Source organism: Myotis brandtii, unplaced genomic scaffold (genome assembly GCF_000412655.1).
Source record: "Myotis brandtii unplaced genomic scaffold, ASM41265v1 scaffold160, whole genome shotgun sequence".
Classification (NCBI taxonomy): Eukaryota; Metazoa; Chordata; class Mammalia; order Chiroptera; family Vespertilionidae; genus Myotis; species Myotis brandtii.
This window is the reverse complement of record NW_005355833.1, coordinates 2,120,406-2,140,503: the sequence shown is the minus strand read 5'-3', so window position 1 is coordinate 2,140,503 and position 20,098 is coordinate 2,120,406. Positions and strand designations below refer to the sequence as shown.

The 20,098-nt window shown below is 38.2% G+C and overlaps 1 protein-coding gene across 2 annotated transcripts in view; it reads right to left on the bottom strand.

Annotated features, from left to right (window-relative positions):
• PIAS1 (protein inhibitor of activated STAT, 1) overlaps positions 1-20,098 on the bottom strand; it is a 94,665-nt gene that overhangs the window by 35,087 nt on the left and 39,480 nt on the right. For both annotated transcript variants that reach the window (XM_014536305.1, XM_014536304.1), the window contains 5 exons: positions 8,993-9,077; positions 8,705-8,752; positions 7,423-7,513; positions 6,647-6,781; positions 574-679 (listed from right to left, as the gene is read on the bottom strand). In XM_014536305.1, coding sequence (XP_014391791.1) covers positions 574-679; positions 6,647-6,781; positions 7,423-7,513; positions 8,705-8,752; positions 8,993-9,077 — 465 coding nt within the window. The remainder of the gene's footprint in view (positions 1-573; positions 680-6,646; positions 6,782-7,422; positions 7,514-8,704; positions 8,753-8,992; positions 9,078-20,098) is intronic.

Sequence of the window (20,098 nt, the reverse complement as noted above, 5' to 3'; positions counted from 1 at the left end):
ATGAACCATCTCATTATTCATTATCTATGAGCCCAGACTTTGAAGGGGTCTTTGAAACCATGTGGTACAAACCTCTTATTATACATGAAGAATATGAGACTCACAGCAGAACCTATTTCATTATCATTTCTACAACCCACTGACTCTCTTTTCACTTTGTTAATGCAGAGATGTGGTTACTAGATATCCCTGCACATTATTCCTAGGTAAACCTTAAATATAAAATAATTCTCATGAAATATATGCAAAGATTTCCTTCACATCACCTATAATTCCTTAAACATTTACTTAATGAAGTTTTAGGAAAATATTCTTTCATGTACTGATTTTACAAAGTTGATTTTAAGATCAGTAAAATACAGAAAAATATAGATCATGACAAAGATACTAGATTACTCAAGTCTGGATTTATGCTAGCTCACAAAACAAGGTTTTCAGTATTTTTAAACTTCTATGATAAGCTCTAATAAAAATAAAAAACAGACCCTAAAATTTCTTGAGTTGAGAATATACTACTCTAACCTTTATCAAAAGAGTTCAGCTGCACAAATGAAATAAGTTTATTATACGTACTTAAAGCTCTAGAATGATCCGGGTTCCTTATTCCCTTTGCTCGTAACCTCTGAAGAAGAACTGTTGAGGACAACTGTTTTACAAGATAGACTGCCATGGAATAGTTCTGGAAAAAAAAAAGATGTAGAACACAAACAACATATGTAAGTAAATAGAACATCTATTTTAATCCCACAGTGATAGGGAAAGAAAACTAATACTTGTTAAAACACCTACTGTGTGTCATACACTATCTTAGATGTTCTCATGAACAGTAATTCATTTAATCCTAACCAAAAAGCTGCTGAGGTGGTCATAAAACTACTCTGATGGAGGAGGAAAGTGAAGTGTAGAGAAGTAAAAGAACTTGCCCTAATTTTGCAACTTTCAAGTGATAAAGCCAGGTCTCTCACGCTTCTATATTAACTGACTACTTATGCTTGAAGCTAATCAATTTAAAGCACTTATATAAACCAACACCAAACCTGGCTGGTGTGGTCAGCGGTTGAGCTTCAACCCAGGAACCAAGAGGTCCTGGTTTGATTCCCAGTCAAGGCACATGCCCGGGTTGTGGGCTCGATCCCCGGTGGGGGCTGTACAGGAGGCAGCCAATCGATGACTTCCTTTCTCATCAATGTTTCTATCTCTCTATCCCACTCCCTTCCTCTCTAAACATCAATAAATGTATGTTAAAAATAAAATAAACCAACACCAATACGGTGTGTCAAAGTCATCATGAACCATAATTAGAAGGTAATAGATCTATGTAAAATAGTGCTTATTTTAAAAATTACAAATTTTAAAAATCTATTTCTATTTAAACTCTCTCCACGCCTTTACCTATTCTTCAAAACATCCTACTTGGTTCATTATCACAACAAGCAGAGGGAATATTAAATATTTTCAACAAGTAGCTGCTAGTTTGGGAAATGAACAGATGAATATCCATTACCCGCAGATGGACCACCCAGATAAGGAAGAAGGAAAGGGGGACAAAGAAAATAGTTAATCAACAAGCCAAGGCAGAGTGAAGGGCATGTGATTGGGTGAGAGGAAGAAAAAAGGGCTGAGGCTTATGAAGGGAAGAAAGATAAATGAGAAGGCCCACTTCCCATTTGATGTTGGAATCAAGAGTAAGACCAACAGATTTGGAAAGAAGCAAAAGAAAAAATAGTTACTGCCATCTTCTACCTTACACTTACAGTTTTCAAAGCACTAAACATATCTACTTCATTTAAACCTTGCAGAAGGACTATAAGAAATCAGTAAAATAAGTATATTTCTAAGTGAAGGGTTGAAACAGAGGCACAAAAAGGTAAGTGATCTGCTCATGCTCATGCATCTGCCTGGTGAAAGAGCTGGCACTTAGAAACCAAGAGGAAAGACTAGGGATGTCAGGAGAATGGACTCAATAGCCAAGGCCAGTATACTTCTCCGCAGTTCTTGCTTTCACAAACCCTGTTTGCTTTGACTCTCTTAACCTAGCCCAAAGTACAATTCAACTTTCAGTTACTTCCACAGTTTTAAAAATGCTTTCCCTAACTCTTTGGCAACAATTAGAGCTCAGAAACCTACCCATGTTCACATGTTACACATGTTCTGGGGGGAAAGATGAAGTGTCAAAGCTAACTTAACTTTCTTTAATAAATTTAAAAATTAATGAGGAACAAGTAACCTTAAAATTTGCCTACATTTTAAGCACACAACATAGCAATCTAATATTAAACTAAACAGCTTCTTTTAGGGGAAAAAATCCTTATTCACCTTTATTATTTATTTAACTAATGTTTCAAGTATGATAGAAACTAGAGCAGTGGTTCTCAACCTTGGCTGCACATTAGAATCACCTGGGAATCTTTTTAAAATCCTGATTTCTGGGCCTCATCCTCCGGAAATTCTGTTTCTTTGTTATGGGATGAGGCCACAACATTAGTAACAAAGAAACAGAATTTCCGGAGGATGAGGCCCAGAAATCAGGATTTTAAAAAGATTCCCAGGTGATTCTAATGTGCAGCCAAAGTTGAGAACCACTGAACTAGAGAAATGCCAATTAACACTGTGAAATTATATACTGACAGCTTGAATCTTCAGAACTAAGGATTCCCCTAGGCTTTATATAAAATTTTAGAGAAAGATCAAGTAGAAACCACAACTACAAGTTCAGTGAAAAGGTATGCTCACTCTAGTTGAAACATGTACCCAAATAAGAAAGAAAGAAAAAAAAGCAGCAGCAATAGCAAAAATAACATCAGGTATTAACAAATGCCACTTGAACTGATAATATGGAATTAAAACTTATACCACATGAAAGAAATTCAGTAGTAAGCCCCCCCCGCCCAAAACTTAACTGTGGTACAGTATATCTTCTATGTAGATATTATTCCCACTAGCCCTTCAAAGTACTACCTAACTCCAACTATTGCATTACACTGATGTTTTTGTCAAATGCTTTTTAAAAGTCTTCAAAACTGTCTATCAAGTTCACAGGATATTTTCGCCATCTATAATAATAAAAGTGTAATATGCTAACTAGACCGGACATCCTTCCAGACGACTTTCCAGATGAAGCTGGGGCTGCCAGGGAAGCCCGGGTCCTGGGTGCCAGAGGGAAGCCGGTGCCGCCAGTTGGGGGAATGAAGGCCTACTCTTGCACAAATTTCGTGCATCGGGCCTCTAATAATTAACATATAATCTACTCCATTAAGTGCTCTTTATACCAGTATCTAAATAACTTCTCTACAATAAGCATTTAATAAATGCTAAATGTAATGACTACCTGGGGTAAGATAAGAAGTTACAATAGAGTATCTTTATAAGTTGAATTAAGACTAGTGATTGAAAAACAACCTAAATTATCTTTTGGGCTTTGAAAAAGAATAATTTTCTTTCAACATTTTACTTCAAAACAAAGATTTCCAACATGTAGATGGGGGTCTTACACAAGGTCTTACACCTTGCCTGGTGGACCTTCAAATCACTGAAAATGCTGTCTACTATCTGAGTATGGAAGGCTCAGAGGTATCTATCTCCTCCCTCTTCTAGTGTTACATATCAGCAACCACATCTCCCTCCTCTCCCACAGTGTCAGCCTTGTGTATGGTTCACTCTAAACACCCTGGTGTTTACTACACTTCCTTGCTAGATTATCCTTTTCACACAGAGACAAAAAAACAAACATTTCAATATCCTCTTCGAAAAGGGAGACAAAAAAGGGAAACCCCAGGGTACATTAGAAGTTAAATATTTTAAAATTTTCAGGAAACCTAATGACATTAATTAGGCAAAGGAAACAAATATAACCATGACAGATGTAAAAAAAAGATTTTGATAAAATTCAAAATCCATTTCTAACAAAGATATCCAGTAAAAGAGGAATATAGGAATAATTAAACTTATCAAAAACTAAGTTATTATAATACTTAATGTTATGACACTAGTAGTACTCTCATTAACATAAGGAATAAATGAAGAAATGTCCATTAGCACTCATGTTATTTGACATTGTTTTGAAGGTTCTAGCCAGCACAATAGAACAAGAACAAGAAAATACGGCATAAGTATTAGGATTATCATTATTTGTATAATGATGCATCTCAAACTAAAAACTACCTACCCAGAAACACCAAGAAACGAACTAAAAAGCTACTGAAACCAATATATGAGCTTCGGTATTAAGTAAATATTCAATAATAACTGGCTTTTAAATAAATCAACAATAAATAAGATTTGGGGAAGTAATGCAGGGGTACGTCTCACTCGCTGCGATTACTTTTCCAACATGTCCACTCTCCTTAAAGCCCCTATTTATTTCCTCACTCTCAGCAGACTTACCTCACTTCCTATCCCACAAACATAAAGAAGTAATCAGATCAGAACTTACTCATCTCTCTAGTATCAATCATATACCTTACCCAGTCCTTTCATTCTTCCATTAAATAAAGCTGTGCCTCCTAACTATCCTGTGTTACTAGGCCAGTGATGGCGAACCTTTTGAGCTCGGCGTGTCAGCATTTTGAAAAACCCTAACTTAACTCTGGTGCCGTGTCACATATAGAAATTTTTTGATATTTGCAACCATAGTAAGACAAAGACTTATATTTTTGATATTTATTTTATATATTTAAATGCCATTTAACAAAGAAAAATCAACCAAAAAAATGAGTTCGCGTGTCACCTCTGACACGTGTGTCATAGGTTCGCCATCACTGTACTAGGCAGTTTACTATTGATTATCCTTTCTTTCTGTTTCTCTTGTGTATTTAACCCCTTCCTTTCAAAAGGATACTTGCCATCATCTTTAAAACATGTTAAAGACTCTCCCATTAAAATAAAAAATAACTCTCACATTTCCCTCCAGCCACACTTCTATAACTCACTATCTCTGCTGCCTCACCTCCACCTAGTCGCCATCTGGCTTCTCTTCCCACCATCCACCAAAAGAGCTCCTGCTAAATAAAGCTACCTTTATATTCCTAATCCAAAGGGTATTTTTTAGACTTCAATATTCTTGACTTCTCAACATCTGTTCAATATTCCTTACCATCTCCTTCCTTTTTGAAGCTCTTCCCTTAGCTTCCCATACTTTACCTCTCAGTTTCATTGTGTATACTGCTTGTCCCCATTCTCTGCACTCTACCCACAGTGGCTCCCTTTCAGTTCCTTGGAAACAGCTTCGCTCACCCTTGCCACTGGGCTGTTGTGCAGGCTGTTTCCTTTGAACCTTTTGCCTGATTCCTTTTACTCTTCTCTCAGCTCTTGGCTCTGTAACTACTTCATCACGGAAGCCCTGCCTGACCTCTCTCTCTAGTTCACAATACCCTTTAATGCGATCTAAAATCACCACATACCTCTCCTTTATAGTACTTATGATAAATAAGTTCACATTTTTGTGTGTTACCACCTGGCCCCTGGATTTAAGGCTCCAAAAGAGCAATACTTTTTTTTTTTTTTTTGTAGAGTGCATGGCATATAGTAAGCATTCAAGAAATTTCAAATGAATTAGTGAATAGATATGAGCCATATCATAAAACTGAAATAATAAAAAACAATGAAATTGTTCCAGAAAAGGAATACTAGACTAAGAAACAATATTTTAAAAGTTCAGAAACATACCCAGGATAAATAAAAATCAAATATATAATAATGGTGGCTTCTGAATCAGCATTTATTTTGTGGTATTAGAACAACTGTCTGACTAAAAAGTGAAAGTAAATTTTTATTTCACACCACACATAAATTTATGATGGATTACATATTTAAGGTAAAACAAGAAACTTCAAAATTCTAAAAGAAAATATAAACAAGTATTTATGTAATCTTGAGAAGAGCCGACTAAGCAAGCATTAATGGGGGCAAGGGGCAAAGACTATAAAGGAAAAAACTGGTTCCATAATAATTTATATCTTCTACAATTAAATAACCACATAAATAAAAATAAAAGGCATACAAACTAGAAACAAATATTTGCAACATGTCAAGGAAGTGTTAAGTCTTAAAGATTTTTAAAAAGATAAAATTCGTATTGACAGGATATGAGTTAATAAGCATGTGAATAAACACTGAAAGTCAGAGAATTTGTACATCTTTTCGTAAGGCAATCTACCAATGTACACAATATTTCTTAAAATTCTGTATGCTCTTTGACTTAGTAATTCCACTTCTGGAAATTTACTCTAAGGAAATTATTATGTCCCTATGCAAAACTATAGCTACTAGTATGGTCTTCAAAATGTTCTTTGAAATAGCAATGAATCAATCAATAAATCAAATAACTGCTCAACAATTGGGAATAGGCTAAATTACAGCATTCTCATATTAAAATATAATATAGGCATTTAAAATCATATAGATGAATATGTAATGACATAGGACGACACTTATGATAAACTGCTGGGTAAAGGGATCAGGTTATAAACACCAGATACTTCACGATCCCATTTTTTTAAGTGGGAACATGTTGAAAATTCATTATGAGACAAAAATAAGTCCCTTTGCAAATCATTTTGCATTATCATTCACATATAAGCTCAAGTAGCCATGGAGATTAACCCTTCCTTATAATACAAAAAACCTAGTAGAAAAAAAATTAACTTACTCTTCCAATTTCTGCAGTCCAAGAAACAACAATGGTGTTTGGTACTGTTGTGGACAATCGGACAAGTGAGGTGATATTAATTGGTCGGCTGGGTCGCTTTGGTTCCACACCATTTTTAGTAGGTGGAAGATAACCCTGAGGATGAAATATAGTTTATTCCTACTTATTATCTCTACAATTTCAACTTCCATTTTAAAAAAAACCCCTAATAAACTATGTACTAGAATATATGAATATTTCCATTAAAAAGTAGAGAAGCAAACATTTACAAGTTTCCTCTGTTTCTCTAAATAACCCTGTAGTCTCATTACAGTAAGTTTGAGAAAAATACTGGTGATAGATCTCAAAAACCTCTAAAATTAAAGAATGAGGATGAATTCATAAAGAGCTCAGGTAAGTATATAAGGAATATTTGAAAGTTGACCGTTAACAGTCCCCACTCTCTCCCTCTGTTTAAGGCATGGCATTCTTCTACTCTACCACACACTTCCAGATGTACATGAATACAGCTGAGGTTTTACTGAAACAATTTATTCTCCCCAAAATCCAGTAAAGCACTAAAGATACCACACCTAACTCCAAGTCCTAGATTTTGTCTCCACAGCCAATGTCACAGCTGTTAATTATACATAGTTGGTACAAGTGTTTCTCTCAGTGACTATATATCCAAAATAAAGATGTTTCCTTCATGAAAAACTATGATTAACAACAGCTGTGGTGACTTAATTGATAGCTGTGTTGGCAATGCATTTTAAAAAATAGCTTTTCGGACTTACTGGAAGGCTGCAAGGTTTTGTATTCACTTTCACACAAAGGTTGGGTGGGAAATGATCTTCTTGTGGACAACTGGTTTCTGATAAACAAAACCTAAACAATAAAGAAAAGTTTAATTTCCTTTATTAAAGGATGACCTCATTATTTTTAAGTAGCTAAATTAAAAGATGGCCAAACTTAATTTAAAAAACTATCAAACTAGACATTTCATATGATGAATAAGCATATTTAAATAGGTTTAAAAGAAATAATTCTGTAAATGTAGAGTTTCAGTGACCATGACTATCAACCTGTAGTTGTCTGCATAATGCTTCCAATCGTAAGTATGTTCAAAGGTAATGGGGGAGGGGGGGGGAGGTTTTGTAGTTGAATAAATTTAAGTAATTCTGAAACAAAAAATAAAATTAGGTTTCCTTAATATAGAGCTTCTCAGAACTAGGGTAACAGGCACTATAACTTTTTAAGAGGGAAATATAATATACAATATTTCCCAACTTCATTTGCCTGTGAAACATTTTTTTTGTTTGTTTTCAGTGAAATGTTGTAAGTTCATCCCAGAACTAATTCTATCCACTAATCAAGACACTCCATTATTCCCTGAGAACTGAAGATGTTGAATAATAACATTACTTATCATATATCCACATGTATTTAGAATATGTACTATTTTAGAAACTCATGAAAATATTTATTTCTAAATTAAATGCATATAACCTTTTGGGAAAACCCAACACAACTATATAATTTGTAAATTCTCACTCTATTCACTTTCATATAGATCAAGAAATAAACTATTAATTTACTATTTAACCCATCTGTTCTTAATTACTTTCTTATTCCCAATACACAGCTGAGGCTCATTCCACTCCACCTTTCTACCTCAGACCATTTTGGTTTTTGTTCACCCATGAGACACTGTAGACTTATCCTAAGTTCCTTATCTACAGTAGTTTGCCGCTTATGCAGAAAAGGCCTTTGGTCTCATAAAACTTGGTATTTCTAAAGAGCTGGCCACTATATTTAAACATATCATTAGCTGGAGCTTCTCAACCCACTGAGGGGTAACCAAAGTGGAAATGTGGTTAGATATATAATAAATAATTTGCTATATTAAAATCTAAACTGGATAAAAATTAAGACATTTCATAACAGAAGGTTTTCCCTCACCCAAACATCTAAACCCAACATTTTCAATACACTTATTGAAAATTAGGTAAATTAAAAAATTTCTTTAAAGAATATTAACTTTTAAACTTTGGATATATACTGTAGTCAACACTGTACCTTAACTGGACCTGCACTGTGAAGTCACATTTGGTCCCAGAAATATCCCTAGAAAAGACAGAATAAGAACTACAATTATTTTTAAAATATGCAGATGAAAGCTGATTCAAAGACACTGTTAGTACTCCAGAAAGTTTTTCAAATTATCAGATACAACTGTTTTAAGGGTAGCTAATACTATAATAGTATTTTAAAAACTAATATTTGCATGACATTAATACCCAATTCACTTAGAAACTAAACTGGATTTAAAGGCCAAGCTGCAAGTTACACTTGAAGACAACTTACATTGAACTACTGATTTGCTGCACTTGTTGTGGTGTCAATGCAAATGCAAAACAGGTTTCTCGAAAGCGCTGACTGTTGTCTGATGCTAAAGAAAAAAAAATTATACTTTTAATTACCTTCAAATTCATCAATAAAGAATACAATAAAAATGATAAAATAAATAACAAATCACATGTCTTTAATCAACTGGGATGTACTCTAGAGTTTAGATTAACATGGCAACTAAGCACTTTTTAAAAAATATATTTTTATTGATTTCGGAGAGAAAGGGAGAGGGAGAGAGAGATAGAAACATTAATGATGAGAGAGAATCATTGATTGGCTGCCTCCCACACTCCCCCCACTGGGGATCAAGACCGCAACCCAGGCATATGCCCTGACCGGGAATTGAACCGTGACCTGCTGGTTTATAGGTCGGTGCTCAACCACTGAGCCACGCCAGCTGGGCACAACTAAGCACTTTTAAAAAATAAGAAATCTGCCAGCTGTAATACAACAAAAATAGGCACAAAAATGGCTAATTCCAGAATAAATATCAGGATTCGGAAAATACATAATCAAAAAAATACGAATAGCCCTAGCCCATTTGGCTCAGTGGATAGAGTGTCGGCCTGCAGACCAAAGGGTCTCAGGGGCACGTACCTTGGTTGCAGGCTCCTCCCCGGCCCGGGGCCCTGGTCGGGGCTCGTGTAGGAGGCAACCAATCAACACATCGATGTTTCTCTCTGCCTTTCCCTCTCTCTTCTACTCTCCCTAAAAATCAATGGAAAAATATCCTCGGGTGAGGATTAACAACAACAACAAAAAATACTAATAAAAATTATCTAATATAAATGTCTAAAAAGCACACTTGTAAAGAAAACATGCTGATATTAAATTTACTTAAAATAGAACACAAACCCATTTAAAGATATAGTATATGGTTTCTGAGCTAAATAAACATACTCACCTTGAGATCTGCACAGGTAAGATAACATTTAGTCTTTAAGGCAAATTAAGAATTTTATCATCTCCTAACCATATATCACTCAAGTTTTAGCCAATAAATTTATCATATATAGTTTTTTTAATGCTTAGATGACTTGACTTCAGAATCTGCCTGTGGTCACTATCTCAAAGATGGAAAGACTTACAAGGAGAAAGGAAGGGAATAAAGAAAAGAAGGGAGGAAGAGGAAGGAAAGTGGGGAGAGAGAAAAGAGCAAGAGAACAGGTAAGCAAGCACAGGTTAGTGTAGAGCAGGGATTCCCTACAGTATGCTGTGTGAGCAACAACAGTCTCTTAGCTTTTAATACACGTTACATATGGCCGGCATGGCTCAGTGATTGACCATCAACCTATGAACCAGGAGGTCACGGTTTGAGTCCCAGTCAGGGCACATACCCAGGTTGTGGTCTCAGTCCCCAGTAGGGGGCGTGCAGAGGGCAGCCAATCCATGATTCTCTCTCATCATTGATGTTTTTATCTCTCTCTCCTTCTCCCTTTCTCTCTGAAACCAATAAAAAATATATTTAAAAATAACAAAAAAATCAATGGAAAATTATCCTCTGGTGAGGAATGATAAAAAAATAAAAAATAAAAAAAGGAAAGAAATGCCAGATTAAACTATTTAAACTGTACTTTTCCAGGGTAATTTTCTAGAACTAAAAGATCCCTAGAAGTTATTAACCAAGGAACTCCTGACCTGTGGGCCACTTAAACCTGTGCAGAAAAAGTACTGAAGTTGGCCAACTCTTGCTTAAACTGGGTTTGATCCTAGTTGCAAGCAACACTTCCTCCAAAACTATCATCAATCAAACTGCAGTATGTGATGCTGAAAAATCTGAATAGCCATATACCTATGTGACTATGAGGAAAAAAATGAAAAAGAGCTTTGATGCTCTTTCATCTCAATATAGGAAGTATCTTTTAAAGGCCAGGTTTGTGTTTCTGCTTTCTGTGATATAGGAGTTTGTTGTTTTTTTTCTTTCTTAAAACAGTGCTAAAGTAACTTCCCAAGTACAAATATTCATATTACTCATAAGGTATAATTTCAGATTCATTTTAGAATACATAAGTACAGTTAAGTTTTGGACATGGCACATGCACATGCAGATTTAGAGAAAGATATGACTAAAATAATTGAGGCTGTTTCTTGTGCCGTATATAGAATCCATTTTATTACTTCATAATCCCTATTTACATTCTCTTTTATATACAAACTAGAGGCCCAGTGCACAAAATTCATGCATGAGTGTGGTCCCTAGGCCCGGCCAACGATTGAAGCGTGAGTCTAGTGTGGAAAGGCAGGTCCCAGCTGACCTCTGGGCCATGGGCAGCACCCAGGCCCCTGGGCAACCCCCCTACCCCCACCTGAGTCATGGCGCCTGAGTCCCCATGCGGAGATGCAGTGAGCATGGCTGGATGCTGCGAGCTGGGGTACAACATGGGCCTCTGAGTCGCCCAGTGGCGCCGCATGGAAGCCGGGCGGGCAGCGTGCTCTCTCCCTGCCGGTCTTGCAGACCGGCTCCTGCACAAATCCACGGGGAGCCCGACCACCCCTGTGGTCCCAGCAGCAGCGGCCCAGCTCACCCAGAAGAGGCCACGTGGGGGCGGGATCCTCACGGGCGCCAGCACCTGAGTGTGGAGGCTTCCCTGGCGCGCGAGCCCTGGCGTCCTGGGTGAGGGTAGCAGGGGGAGTGAGAGCGAGCTCGGCAGACATCCCGCATTCTCACCGCACCTCCACCCCCGTCACCCCTGCCCCCAAGTAGCTGGCGAGAGGTCACAGTGCGTCACCGACGCCCGCTATGTTCCGCGCCACCCCCTGATGGTCAGTGCACATCATAGCAAGCAGTTGAACTTCTGGGTGAAGGGACAATTTGCATGTTAGCTTTATTATATAGGACTAGAGGCCCAGTGCATGAAATTTGTGCATAGGTAGGGTCCCTAGCGTCTGTCAGCTGCCGGCTTGGGCCTCCCTTCCCCCAGCTGCCTGTCGCCGCTGCCAGATGGGGAGGGGCTGGCCAGGGGGAGGGGCTGCGGGCAGTTGGCCGGCCGGCCCTGCCTCCTGGTCGAACTCCCAGTTGAGGGGACAACTTGCATATTAGGCTTTTATTATACTAGTAATGCTCACAGAGTTACTACATTATATCTAGAAAAACATATTTTTATACTATGTGGTTTTCAGGCATAATTTCCACTATGAACACCAGTAAAGAATTTATAGTTTGGGTCTTAGATAACAGAGTATCTAAAAACTTTTCTAAGTGAGTTAAGCTATCATTATCCCTTTCAGAAAAATTCAGGCCAAACAGACTCTTCATACTAAAAAAGAAGTCTTAGAAGTCATCCAAAATAATGACTTCTAATATTTAGGGCATGCACCTCAATGTGTACACAAGACAATCCATTGGTTTACAGGAAAAAACTATCTACCTGTAAAACAGGAGTTTTAAAAAGTTGAGATTATACATAACACCTGAAGTCTACTAATAATTTACAAAAATACCTAAAATTGTATATGAAAACTTTAACTTATATGTACACTAGAGGCCGATGCAAAAAATTCGTGCAAGAGTAGGCCTTCCTTCCCGTGGCTGCCAGCACCGGCTTCCCTCACAGTCCCGGCTTCGTCCGGAAAGACGTCCAGTCTAATTAGCATATTATGCTTTTATTATTATAGATGCCAAATTATTTTGCTGAGCAGTCCAAGTAATCAAGTTTATAGAACATTGATCTAGAGTTCAACCTTACTTTCAATCCTTTCATTCATACTTTGAACCCTTTTAGAGATGGGGAAGAGTAGCCATTACCTTGTTAGGCAGAAGATGGCTAACTGGTGATGAACAGTTTAATCGTAAGAAAGTTTGCAGCCCTATAGAGAGCAGCAAAGTTTAGTGGAAAGAGATGAGATCACACGGACCTAGATTCCAAACTGGTTTTGCCACATATTTGTCATATGACCTTAGGTATTTACTCACCCATTTTGATTCTGTTTTCCTCATATACAAACACACACACACACATACACACAAATCCTAATCGAGTTATTTTGAAGAATATAAATGCAGTAAGGTATTTAAAACAACCAACAATTTCCTTTTCTGTCCCCTTTCCTCCTTATGCTCTAATCCTATACCAGAGGCCCAGTGCACAAATTCATGCACCTTGAAAGGAACTGTGGGGCCACGAGGCTGCAGTAGGCACAGGGGCAGGTCTCGGCCCATCCTCTGCACCTCTCCCTGGCCCCTCCCGCCGCGGCCCCCCGGTCCCATCTATCAGCAGCCCCACTCCCGCCGCCACCACCACTCCCACACACTGACAGCGCTGGCCCCACTCGTACCCGTTGAGGGCGCAGAGCGATTGGGGCTGGCGCCAACAGCGAGTACAAGCAGGGCCGATGCTGTCAGCAGGTGCGAGTGGCAGCTGCTGCCTTGATCGTCCCTCAGGAGCAGGGGGAGGTGGAGAAGCCCGCAGGACAAATGGGGCTGGCAGCTGCCACTCATACCTGCTGACAGTGCCGAGTGATTGGGACCGGCGCCCGGGGCAAGCGGCGGCTCCACTGCCGGCTGCAGGTGCAAGCGGCTCCGGCACCGGGGGTGGGACCATTGCCGTCAGTGGGTCTGAGAGGCAGCTGCCGACCCCAATTGCCCCCCAGGGCTTCTCTACTTCCCCCTGCTCTGGAGGGGTGATTAGGGTCGGCAGCCACTGTTTGCACCCGCTGACGGCATTGGCAGCAGGTGTGAGCGCCCGGCAGGACCGCAGTGCACCGGAGCAAAGAATTTTCAATAACCACCAGAGGCTCTCCCTGATTTCAGCAACCAGAGCCCCACCTTAGTCTGGCGCCCCCGCTCACCTGCTCCACCATTCCACTGTGGCCGATGCCCGCCATGTTCCACGCACACACTCTGGTGGTCAGTGCATGTCATAGTGACCGGTCGTTCTGCCATTCGAGCAGCAGAACAACCGGTCCCTATGACGCGCACTGACCACCAGTCGGCAGACGCTCAATGCAGGAGCTGCCCCCTGGTGGTCAGTGCACTCCCACAGGGGGAGCACCACTCAGCCAGAAGCCAGGCTCATGGCTGGCGAGCACAGCGGTGGTGGTGGGAGCTTCTCCCGCCTTTGCAGCAGTCAGACATCCCCCGAGGGCTCCCAGACTGTGAGAGTGCACAGGCCAGGCTGAGGGACTCCCCCACCCCTAGTGCACAAATTTTGTGCACCGGGTCTCTAGTATTAAATAAAAATATATGCTGTAACTTCCAACCATTAATGTCATACAGCATATCCAGTGACAGTCATGCTTCAAATATTTTAGGCAACATTAATGTGCCCCTCTCTCCTCCCATTGACTCTTTCCACTATGTTTCAGGCGAGATTTCAGAATTACTCACCATCCTGGTCTTTTTTTTTCTAGACAAATCCCAGGTTGTCACACCCTAAAGTGACAGCCAGAACTGGATGCACAATACAGAGGGTCTGCAAATATCTTGAATATTCAAAACATTTGCAGGCCCTTTATATTGGCCCATCCCCATGGGAAGATTATATCTACAATGTCACTGATATTAGCGCTGCCCAATGAAATGTGAATGGAAGTGTACTACTTCCAAGCAGAACTTTTTATAAGAGTTAACCTTTGGTTTCACCAACTTTCTTTCCAGTCTGCTTTGATTTTAGAGTGAAGAGAATATAAGAGCAGTCTCACAGTCATAACATAAGTGAGAAATAAACCTAATTTGTTTGACATTGAGATTCATGGTAGCTTGTAAGCTGAATGATATAATATTCTAGATAAGATGTGACTAGAACAGTACTTTTTATGAACTAGTATTTAATATTGTTAATCCACACAACAATCATAAAGAAAAGGTATCTGGGGTTTTTTTTTAGATTTTTTAAAATATATTTTTATTGATTTCAGAGAGGACGGGAGAGGGGAGAAAGAGCTAGAAATATCAATGATGAAGAGAATCATTGATCGACTGCCTCCTGCACGCCCCCTACTGGGGACTGAGACCACAACCCAGGCAAGTGCCCTTGACGGGAATCAAACTTGGGACCCTTCAGTCTGCAGGCCTACAATCCATCCACTGAGCCAAACCAGCTAGGGCCCTTTTTATATTCAGAAGTTGAGGTTCACACTAGGTAAGGAGAACCATAATTGGAACTCAGATCTACACACCTCTGAAGCCCATGTTCTCCTCATAACATAGATCTATTTAGCCACACTCTACTGGGCGACACCCTGTATTTTTTTTTTTTACCACACTAAAAAGATTAATAAAATAAGTCATAGACCTAAATGTAAAATCTAAAACTACAAAAGTTTTAGAAGAACGCATGAAAGAAAACCTTTGTGACCTTGGGTCAGGCAAAGATTTCTTAAGCTACCAGAGATACCAAAAGCACAATCCATTTTTTATTATTTTTTTTATTTTTGTTCTTAAATATATTTTTATTGATTTCAGAGAGGAAGGAAGAGGGAGAGAGAGCTAGAAATATCAATGATGAGAGAGAATCATTGATCGGCTGCCTCCTGCACGCCCCCCACTGGGGATTGAGCCCACAACCCGGGCATGTGCCCTTGACTGGAATCGAACTTGGGACCCTTCAGTCCACAAGCCGACGCTCTATCCATCGAGCCAAACCAGCTAGGGCCACAATCCATTTTTTAAAGTGATAAAATGAACGTCATAAAAATTAAGAATGTATGCTCTTAGAAAGATACTGTTAAAGGAGTAAAAAGAGAAACCATAGGCGAGGAGAAATTATTTACAAATCACATATCCATTAAAGGGCTTGCAGCCAGAATATATAAAGAACCCATCACTAACAAGAAAACATATAACAAAATTGAAATGGGCAAAAGATCTGAGCAGACACCTCACCAAAGATAAATATATGAATGGCAAAAAAGTACATTAATATATGCTCCACATCCTTAGTCTATGGAATATGCCAATTAAAACCACAATGAGATACACACCTATTAGAATGACTAAAATTTAAAAAATGACAATACCAAGTGTTGACAAGAAAAGCTGGAAAGCTCATATACTGCTGGTGGGAATGTAAAATGGCCCGAGACGGTCAAAAACACCTTAGCAATTTCTTAAAAAGTTAAACCTGCACGGATCATTCCATTCCTAAGTAATTTACCCAAGAAAAACAATAAGCATATAACCATGTAAAGGTGTAGGCCGAAACTTTCATAGCAGCTTTGTTTTCACAGCCAAAAACTATTAACAACCCAAATGTGTATCAGTAAGTGAATGAATGGACAGCTATATCCATAAAATGAAATACTACTCAGCAATAAAAAGAAATAAACTAATGATACACATAACATAGATAAATCTTATAATCTTAAGTAAAAGAAGCTAGACCTCCATCCACCCCCCAAAGAGTATACACTCCATGATTCCATTATATAAAATTCTAGAAACTGCAAACTAATCGAGAGTGACAGAAAATACATCCAACCTAGGAGTTGGGTGGGAATTTAAGGGGTGGCAGGGAGGGATTATTAATGGGGATGAGGAAACTTCGGGTAGTGATGGATGCATTCATTATTTTGATTGTGGTAATGATGTCACATAGTCAACATGCATTGAAGTGTACACTTTAAATATGTGCAGTTTATGGTATGTCAAGGATATTTTGATATAAAGTTGTTTAAAAAGACAGTTACTAAAGCAAAATGGCAAAAAGGGCAGAAGCGGGGAAAGGGCTGAACAACAGAACCATGTGGAATTATTACTAATATTTAAGGCTCAAGTCAAGAAAGAATTATAGCTAAAAATTCAGAAAGAAAAGGAGGGGAAATGGTATTCTTGATACCAAGGAAAGAGAATTTCAAAGCAAGAATGGACAGTGTTAAATACTCAGAGATCAGTTAAGATATGAATTGAGAACAGGATTTAACAACCAGCAAGTCATAGGTGATCTTAGCAAGACATGTTTTAGTGGCATGGTAGGTAGGAGCAAAAGCCAGACTGCAATGCCATCAGGTGTGAATAGTAAAGTCATTTGTTAACATACCAAAACCTTTAACACTTTTAAAAGCTTTAATTTCCTATCTGCAATAGTAAATAGCAAATTACACTAAAATCTCATATTCGTGCATTAATTACCATACTATTTTCAATAACTGTAACCTTGTAATCTAGCTTGAAGGTATCCAAAGTTTGATAAAGTACAGAAATTTGAAATTTTGCTAAGATAGGAGTTAGAATATTGGCTGTTTTGGGGATGCAGGATGAGTATCCCTCAGGTAGGTAGTACCTCAGCCTCTCAATGTGACGTGAATTTTATACTTGTCAATAGCTCTCAATGAGGATAAAAACAGAAGTCACTCAGATTTTCACTTATTCTATACTCCAATTTAGAGAAATGTTCTAGTGGTGTTCATAATTAAGCATACTTAACAAAGGTCATAGTTACTTTAAAATATTCTCTTGTAAATATTAAGGGCTTATGTGTTCATTAAAGAGACGATTTGATCACCACACCCTTGTAAATATTAATTATTGTTTCATTTGTAAGGAAGAAAAACATTGCCCACAATATCCAAGATTAATTGTAATTCAAAAATACATAAAATATGCAGGGAAAGTTAAGGATTTTGAAATTACCTTCTTTTTTACATATTGTTCTACAGAGAGATGAACTACATTAAAAAGAGAAAGAGGAGCTCTAGCCTGTTTGGCTCAGTGGATAGAGCGTCCGCCTGCGGACTAAATGGTCCTGTTAGATTCTGGTCAAGGGCACATGCCTGGGTTGTGGGCTCAATCCCCAGTAGGGGGCGAGCCAATCAATGATTCTCTCTCATCATTGATGTTTCTGTCTCTCTCTCTCCCTTCCTCTCTGAAATCAATAAAGATATATTTAAAAAAGAGAAAGAGAAAGAGGAATCATGTTGCAATTTACATATATTCAAAACATTGGACTGTAAAGCCTAGCTACATAAAATAAACAAAGTTGTTGAGATTCTGATGATAGAAACACTGAGCTAAATTCAGTGGCTGTACTTTCAACTGCTCTAAAAATATTTGCTATTCCACCTCACCAGCAGAAAGAAAAGCTAAAAATAGTCATCTTTCTGTTATAGAATATTTCTTGCTGTCTTGGGGAAAGTAAAATTGAAGTACTTATTTACAACATCAGCCTTAAAATCTTTAATGAGCTCTCCAGTTTATTCATGCAAACAAACAAAAACCTGGATAACTATGTAATTTTTAAAAACATGCTTGGAATAATAGTTTCATCAACTAGACTGCTAATAACCATTAAGACAGAAGGTGGCAGAAAATTTGTTTCCTCTAATACAATGCATATACTGAATTATCAACAAATTTACATTGCTTTAACTACGTACCTTATCTTTAAAAATGGTAAGTTTTAAATGCAAACAATATTAATAACATGAGAAGTCATAAAATATTAAAGGAAAAAAGGCAAGATATAAACATGAAATGTATACCATAAGTACATTTATACATATGCATTAAAAGATTAGTAAGGGGAAGCAAAAACTGATTTCTTTGTAACTACTTTTAAAATTCTTCACATTGAGCACATATTGTTTTTTGTGGGTTTTTTTTTTTTTTTACATAGCTTGTAAAAAAAAAGACCACTGTAATATCACACACATTAAATATACAGCTGGAATGTTCTACTGGTAGATTGTGAGAATTTTCATGGTGGTCAATATTTCACAATAAAACCTAGCTAACGTTTTTGGGGTACAACGAAAGTTACACATGAATTTTTCCACTAACACAACAAAAAATTACCAATACTAAGAAAAAGGAAACAATTGTCACATGCAATATTATTGAACTGTAGCTCTATAAAGCCCTTTGATTTCATTTTATCACACTTTAATTGCAGGTTCTTAAACTCATTTTCAGTAAACTTGTCTATAATTTTTTCATCATCTTTTATCTTCTGGAATTTTGTGTTGTTTTTTTTAAAATATATTTTTTTACTGATTTCAGAGAGGAAGAGATAGAAACATCAATAATGAGAAACATCCAACGGCTGCCTCCTGCACATGTCCCCCTAACCCTCGGGGGCTCTAGTCTGCAACTCAGGCATGTGCCCTGACCGGGAATATAACCGTGAAAGTCTGGTTCACAGGTCAACACTCAACCTCTCAACCACAATGGCCAGGCATATCCTCTGGAGTTTAACACTATCTGTCTTATTTAGTCAGTCTTTATGTTCTGCTAGGTTTACTGAATTAGTACCTTGGTCTCTTGATAGATTTAATCAAATGAGCCTATAAAGACTCTTTGACAACTTTAAAGCTACAAGTACTGTATGGTAAATACTTTATCTGGCCCATCTATTCTCTCACAGCTGGCAGGCTATCAGGCTATTTAAAGTCCAGTGGGGTTAAGAAACAGGACTGGCTCAAACCAAGCTAGCCAGCTACAAACCAAGCCTGATGATCAACGTTTAAATGCAAAGATAGAAAAAGGAAGATTATAATTGGGAAGTCAGTTTTCTTTCTGTTGGAAAAATGTGCTGTCATTTTTTTTTTTTTTTGGTTGCTGGTAATACAACCATTCCAAGTTAAAAAAAAAAATCTAATATTCTGCTACTTGCCCTAACCGGTTTGGCTCAGTGGATGGAGCGTTGGCCTGCGGACTGAAGGGTCCCAGGTTCGATTCCGGTCAAGGGCATGTACCTTGGTTGCGGGGATATCCCCAGTGGGGGGTGTGCAGGAGGCAGCTGATTGATGTTTCTCTCTCATCGATGTTTCTAACTCTCTATCCCTCTCCCTTCCTCTCTGTAAAAAAATCAATAAAATATATTTTTTTAAAAAATAAATAAATAAAATTCTGCTACTTGATGATAGCAAGCTAAAAAGCATTTTGATATATATTCTTCCAGTCATTTTCCTATACATACATATATCACAGGTGTAATATACACATTGTTTCCCACAAATCTGCACTGAATACGTTGTCACTTAAAAATTTGTAATAAAAAAATCTTTCCGTGTCAATAGCATGTCTTTGTCTTTCTATTATATATACTAGAGGCCCGGTGCACAAAAATTTGTGTGTGGGGGGGGCATCCCTCAGCCCAGCCTGTGCCCCCTCACAGTCTGGGACCC